At 41.5% G+C, this 7,331-nt stretch overlaps 1 protein-coding gene across 1 annotated transcript; it reads left to right on the forward strand.

The window, feature by feature from the left end:
- The first annotated feature begins 2,210 nt into the window (after positions 1-2,210).
- Positions 2,211-4,448, forward strand: LOC133713645 (uncharacterized). The gene is made up of 3 exons (XM_062139680.1): positions 2,211-3,672; positions 3,765-3,818; positions 4,056-4,448. The coding sequence occupies exons 1-3, from the start codon at positions 2,656-2,658 to the stop codon at positions 4,281-4,283; spliced, it is 1,299 nt and encodes a 432-aa protein (XP_061995664.1). The 5' UTR covers positions 2,211-2,655; the 3' UTR covers positions 4,284-4,448.
- The last annotated feature ends 2,883 nt before the right edge of the window (positions 4,449-7,331 follow it).

Raw genomic sequence — 7,331 nt, forward strand, 5'->3', positions numbered from 1 at the left:
GTCCAGTTTGAAGAAAATGTGTCCAATCCGAGAGTTGTGGAAGAGTTTGAAGAAATGGGCTTCGGAGGGGAATGCAGTGATGATGGTGGTGGGACAGATGAGCTTGAGAGTTTGAATGGTTCTGGAAGTGAAGAAGATGAAGAAGGTAATCCACTTCCCTTCCCCACTTGGAGAGGAATTAAGTTGAAGTCTTGGAAAAGAAGGGTAGATTTGAAGAACCCAAAGTTTGTGGTTGGCCATGTTTTTGCAAACTCTGAGGTACTTAAGGAAGCAGTTAGAGAGTGTGGGTTGGTGACCAGAAGAGGATTGTGGTTTCAAAAGAATAGCAGAAACAAGATTGAGGTTAAATGTCAGTTGGGCTGCCCATTTTGGTTGTATGCTAGCAACATTGCAGAACTTGGTCCAAGCACTCTTGTCATCAAGACATTGAAACCTGAGCAGAAGTTTGATGACTTGGATATACATTTACGCAAGCGTACGTATTATTGTCAAGATAGGGAAATATTATGCCCAAAGTTTATCTTACCACGGGGATTAGTGACTAACCCACAATCCTTGGGTAATCGGAAATAAAGACACTTAGCAAACAAAGAAAAGAAAAAGAAAATAAATAAAAATGTTAATCTAAGGCACCAAGCCTTAGCAATGCTCGGCTTTGGTTTTCACCCAAGCCTAATCAAAACTAAGAGCCTAGTGATGACTATTTACAATGAGGTAGAAATTCAATATTTTGAGAGTTGATTTTAGGTTAACAAAAAGTAATGAAATGTAAAGCAATTAATAAAAATGCAAAGAAATTAATAAAAGTGTAAACCAAATAAATGGGAATGTCGGGTGTTAGGGAGGTTCCTTCACCCAAATTCTATGTGTCGGAAGCTAATATAATGTAGATGCAAATCTCCTACTTTGGCGGTAGTCGTATCCAAGGCGGTTCAAGGCTGAAGGACCAAAATTCTCTTTCATGGTATTCCTACTCCGGTTCAAGGGTCGTAAGAACTCACTTGACATAAATTAGAGCCGGTTCAAGGGTCCCTAATTCACATCAAGAGGCGTAGAGATCGAGGAATTAGACTACTAAGCGACCCGCCCACGCAATGGGTGTAAATCACCATGCTTATAACCCCTCAAATACGAAATTGAAGGTTTCTAGCTTAGAAATTAGAGGGGGTCTAACTCCGTCCTAGACATGCTCAAAATACACACCCTAGAGTTGACTAGGCTCCTAGACATGCATTTTAACCCAGCAAAAATAGATATAAGCATCCATCATATGAAAATTGCATCATTACATTAAATTAAACATCTTTTACACAAAATTTGGGTTAGAGACACAACCCTAACCCCCAACAAGAAAATTACTCACAACCCATAATTATGAACATCAAATATACAAAATTCAAAGGGAAAAGAGTATAGAAGTGTAGGAGAAAACAAGATTAATCACAAATAGCTAAAAAGCTAGCATGACTAGTCTTGAATTACAACTCCCACAATTACCCAAGTCTTGAATCTTGTAGAGGTAGATGCCTTTGATGAATCCTTGAAGTTTTGGGTGAGTAATTCATCAATTCCCTAAACTAAAACTAAAACTAAAACAAAATGAAAAATGGAGGAAGAGGAAAGAGAGCGGCCCAAAGGACTGCCTCTGTTTTGGACTTTGGTGCGGCGCTCTGTCTCTAGGGTTCTTCCTCTCTCTCCAAGTGAATCTATATATGGGTAGTCTCCGTCCATTTGTGAGAGCCAGAAAAGATCAAAGTTGGTGGTTAATTAGATGAAGACCACGTGTGCTGATGGCTTTGGTAAGAAAGGGAGATGAATGCCACGTGTCAAAAGACTAATGGCCTGAACATAAACCATAATTCCCAACGTGCTGCATGCATTGTGTGTTTGTTAATTAAGCAATTAAGCTTAATTACTTAATTAAGCCATCCACAATTTTGTTCTTTTCTTGAAATTGATGAATTGCTCTAATTTCATCCAATTTTCTCTCATTTCTGCAACTCCGCTTATTTTCTAAAAAATAAATAAAAATGGATTAATTACATAATAATTAGTTTGGAGATAAGCATATTTTTAGTGTTTTAGATACAATTACATGCATAGAAATGCGTGTAATCATGTGCTCATCTTACAGAGAGTCATCATCTAACATACCACAGAATAGCGAAGGAAGTACAAGAAGACTTGTTGGTGGATGAGGAGTGGTCCAGGAAGGGGATGCAGAACCATATCCAAAAGAAATTCAATCTTGATGTAAGCATTCAAAAAATTGCAAGAGGGAGAGCAAAGGCCAAAAGGATGAATGATGAGCATTACATACAGCAGTACAATATGTTGGCAAGTTACAAGAAGGAGTTGCTGAGGAGCAACCCAGGGTCTACAGTTCAGATCAAGACAGAGATGGTAGGTGAGGTGAGGAGGTTTCATAGGCTCTATATCTGCCTGGCAGCTTGCAAGAAAGGGTGGATTGAGGGTTGTAGACCTTTGATTGGATTAGATGGCTGCCATATTAAAGGTCAACACTCTGGTCAACTACTTAGTGTTGTTGGTGTTGATGGGAATAATGGTATGTTCCCCATTGCTTGGGCAATTACTGAAGTTGAAAACAGAGACACTTGGAGATGGTTTTTTTAGTACTTGGCTTGGGATCTGAAGATGGAAAGGCCTTCATCTTACACATTTATCACAGACAAGCAAAAAGGTTTGGGGATGGCCATAACTGAATTATTTCCTGGGGCAGAACATAGACACTGTGTCCGACACCTATACAACAACTTTAAGGCCAAGCATCCGGGTGAAGGGCTGAAGAAACTAGTGTGGGATGCAGCTAGATCAAGCACCAGGGTTTGGTTCAATAAACACATGGATGAGATGAAAGGGTTGCATGATGAGGCATGGACTTGGTTTCAGGACAAGTCTCCAGAACAATGGAGTATGGCTTATTTTAGGGATGATTCAAGGTGTGACCTTTTGTTGCACAATCTTTGTGAGTCATTCAATACAGCAATCCTCCCAGCTAGGGACAAGCCTATTATAACAATGTTGGAGAAGATAAGGATGGATATGATGGTAAGGATGGCAAACAGAAGAGTGGCAGATCAAAGATGGACTGATATGGTTGGTCCAAGGATTAGGAAGATATTAGAGAAGGTGGCAGAAAGGAGCAGCTGTTATAGAGCTTATCACTCTGGTGAATTTGAGTTCCAAATAACTGGAGGGGGAGATAATGGCAGCAAGCATACAGTGGACCTAAGGCTTCACAGTTGCACATGTAGGAGGTGGCAGATAAGTGGAATACCATGTGTCCATGCCATTTGTGCCATCAGAAGCAAAAAGGCAGACCCTGCTCTTTTTTGTGATGATTACTTGATGCCAAGTACTTATATGGAATCCTATAATCCCATTATTCATCATATTGTTGGTGAGGATGATTGGGACCAAGTGGACTACCTTATAGCACCTCCCCCATATAAGAAGCAAGCCGGCAGACCAAAAATGAAGAGAACCAAGGAGCCCGATGAGAAGAAACAGCTTCTACCAGCCCCAATTGATAAATCAAAGATGACAAGAACCTACACAAAGATGACATGCCAAGTCTGCTTCAAAAAAGGCCATAACAGGTTGGGTTGCCCAATCACAAAGGCCAAAAAAGCAGCAGCTGCACAACAAGGAGTAAGTCACTACAGAATTTGGTTTGTTTTTGGTCTTAAGTGTGCAAAGAGTGTTTCAGAAAGTTAACATTAACTTATTTTTTTTCATTTCAGGGGGAAGGGAGTTCCATTGCACCCCAGCAAACTAAGAAGAGACAAAGGCAGCAGGTTGGTTGATTTTTCCATTGTAATATGCAAGCCTATGTTTGTTACATGATATTTATTTTTGATTTGATCTGATCTGTGCATTTTTGGTTTTTAGTAAAAGTTAAGGGATGGTTAATGCTTTGAGTTTCTGATATGTATGAGTTGGTTTGTTAGGTGGCTTGTTCTAGTTATGTTGTTTATGGTTGAATAAGTGTCTTAATTGGTTATGGTTATGGTTATGTATTGTTGGATATGTAGGCACCAAAAGTTCAAGGTTCAAATGGCAATGGCACCTTGAAGGAACAAATCATCAAGTCTAGGAAGGCTTGGAAGAAGATGAAGACCATGGAGGGAAACCAAGCTGCCAATACAAGGGCTTCTAGTTCACAAACCATCCATGAACCTCCAACTCAAACCAGCCAAAACCCTGCAGCAAGAAAGGCACAGCAGAAAAGCCAACCTGAATCGGAATATGCAGCATTTTGAGGCAAGTTGTGAAGATGCCCCCAAGTTTTTGTTACATGTTTGTAGGCCTATGATGTATTGAACATTGACATTGTTTTGGAATGATTGTAGGCCTTATGAGAAAGGGTTGTTAAATTGCTCTCTTTTATGAAAATTTTGGATTGTTTGTTGAACAAAGTATGTTGGTTTATGGAGCAATGTCTATTATGGTTATTGGCCCTTCTTGTTTTAATTTTCTTTTTTAATTGGATGGAGTTATAAACCCAGATTTGCAGGACTTCATATGGTACTGTTTTGGTTGGTTGACCATATGTGAAACATGTGATGGTCAACTAGGTCAACATATTTTGGAGGGAAGCAATGTAGATTAGTTAAAACTGGAGGGAATAAATCAAGGGGAAAATGGTCAAGAAAGTGTGTTTTCGCGGGAAAAAACATGTGGTCTTATAAAGCAATTGGAGGGCACATAAGTCATTTAGCCCTCTTTTTGGGGGTCACGAGCGTCACACGTGACTCGAACTGACGGATCCGTAACGAAAAGTCCCCGTAGGTACTACGTTGACAACAAATTAGAAGTCCAGGTATCATTTTGACAGTCCTCAGAGTCTCCAGACACTGTCTGTGCATTTTCCCCTATTAGATTTGCACAGCGGAGTGAGTGGCAACAAAACTCTTATTGTGCAATTGTATTAGAACACAACATTCCACCAGGGTTAACCCTAGGCTAGGTGGATTACTCATGGGCGGATGGCCCTCTACTTAATGAGGCTTAAAAAAATTATACTCTATACTAAAACCCAAAGGGAAAATCATTGTTCATTCCGCAAAAGGACAAATGAAATGAATAGTGCACTGATATTTTTACCCTTCTCCTGCCTGCTTTTATGAAATTGTCCCTCTTGCTGTTCAATTCCTGTGCCATCGACTGGTTTCGGCATGGCACTGCGTCTTTGCTCCATAGAAGATAGAGAGTGAGAGTGAGAGAGTGTGTGTGTGTGTTTGTGAGGGGCAGAAAGAGAGACATAGCGAAGGGAGTGAGAGAGAGAGAGAAAGAAAGAAAGTGAGACAAATATAGCGAAGGGAGTAAAAGAAGAAGTTTCAATCTTCTTTCATATTGCAAGATCAACAAGATCGAATAAATTGGTTGAATTTTTTTTTTTTTTTTTGAGAAACAGTCAACTCAATTTTATTAATAATAAGCAGAATAAAAATTACAATGGATAGATGTAGAAACTACATCAAAATATAAAATAACAAAAGAAATACTAGATGCAACAAAGCATCGGAAATAAAACCTAACAAGGGTACGAAGGGATGCAATTAAGCATTTGATGAAGCACCAGACAGAGTCTGGGCAATGTAAAACGGGATCAATAGTATGGTCAACCATACTTCCACGCAAAGATATACGTCGAATAGAGGGTAACCTTCTATCAAGAGAACCGCCGGTAGTGTGACCGACCTTGCCTACTCCACGCAAAATAATGCGCTGAATAGAGAGCAATCTTCTACCTAAGTAACCAAAGAAGCAATGCCATCAATCAGCTAAATTTAGGGCCCAAAAGGAGTCTCCCGGATCCCAAATACGAACCCAACCAGCTTTGGGCTCATTCACCAGCTGCACAGCCCCAAGAAAGAAGGCCCAGCCCAAAGTCCTACTTGAGCAATCCAACAGAGCAGAGGCCCAAGGCCACAAAAATCTACTTTGGGCACCCACACCCTCTCTGGGCACCAGCCGTGCTCTCGGCCCCGACAGCTGCACCACCGCCCGACGCCGGAGGAAGCACAGTCCGATCTCACCACCGTGACTCCAACCGTCTCCACCAGATGTATCGCAGTTCCAGCCCAAAGCCCAAACGCTGCTCCATTCAGATCTTCGCCACCCTGACCTCGGCCCCGACCACTGCTGCACCACCCTTCGTCGGAACCTGACCATCTCTACTCCATCTGATTGACACCAAACGCTGCCCTCCACGCCAATCTGCCTTGTCACCGAGAACAGACTAAATATTGCACAGCCATCACCTTCTAATAGTCGCACGTCCATCATTCGCCGGAAGCAATCCGAACCCATTCTGCCTAGATCTGGGACGCACCAAGCGCCAGCAACACCAGACCCAGCACCGTTTAAATCCAGTTTCAGCCGTCCCCTTCTTGGACGGAGATGACTAACTCTCGGTGGCATTCCGATCCAAGCAATCGGCACAACCTCTTCTCCACCCAGGCAAAAGCCATCACGAAAAGACAAAATCTGAGAATGCAAAGACGTTGCCGGCAAGAATGCGGACCACGCCCGATTAGAGGACACGGTATGAACCGTGTGCAAAGACAACGGCGCCGAGATCGGTACCGGAAGGGTACTCCATCGATGATGGAGAAAGGTACAGAGAGGCCAAGAACGGCGCTCTCCCAACCCTAGCAGAGCGCTAGGTATTTTCATCTTGAATAAATTGGTTGAATTGATTCCTCTACTAATTATATCAAGGTATGGCAATTTTATATAACCCCTTTTTATTTTGGTTGGTTGTTCAGTTCCTATTTCTTTCTCGATCTGTTTGTTCCAACGGTGATTATGGGATAGAGCCAATTGAAATCGGATTTGTTACTGCCTTCCTCAGATCCTAGAATCACCAATACTACTTTTCCAGAATTTGTACTTAGTTATGTAAAAACTTAGTTAAAATTTTTAAACTTTGTTGCGACCTAATTTCAATTCAAGCAGTGTGTTTATAAATTATGAGTTGGAGAATATGCAATTGATGCATAGCACTCATACTCCTTCTCCTTTTTCATCGTCGTTGGTCCTTTTGACATAACATTCTTGGCCACCTCCAGTCCAGTAGGAAAGAAATCTGTAGCCAGGACTAGCTCCGCTATGGAGCTACATGTATACCGCCACGTCGAGACTCTCTTTTGAAAGCCACCGGCTTGTTAAAGAGGGAAATATCACTTCTAAATGCAGCCGTGATCTTATATACGATACCATCAGACGTGCCCTTCGCAGTAAAAACTCTCATCTCCAGTGGGCTCATTTCCTTCAACTAATTCAAGCAATTCAGTCGTTAGGAA

Source organism: Rosa rugosa, chromosome 6, assembly GCF_958449725.1.
Source record: "Rosa rugosa chromosome 6, drRosRugo1.1, whole genome shotgun sequence".
Lineage (NCBI taxonomy): Eukaryota > Viridiplantae > Streptophyta > Magnoliopsida > Rosales > Rosaceae > Rosa > Rosa rugosa.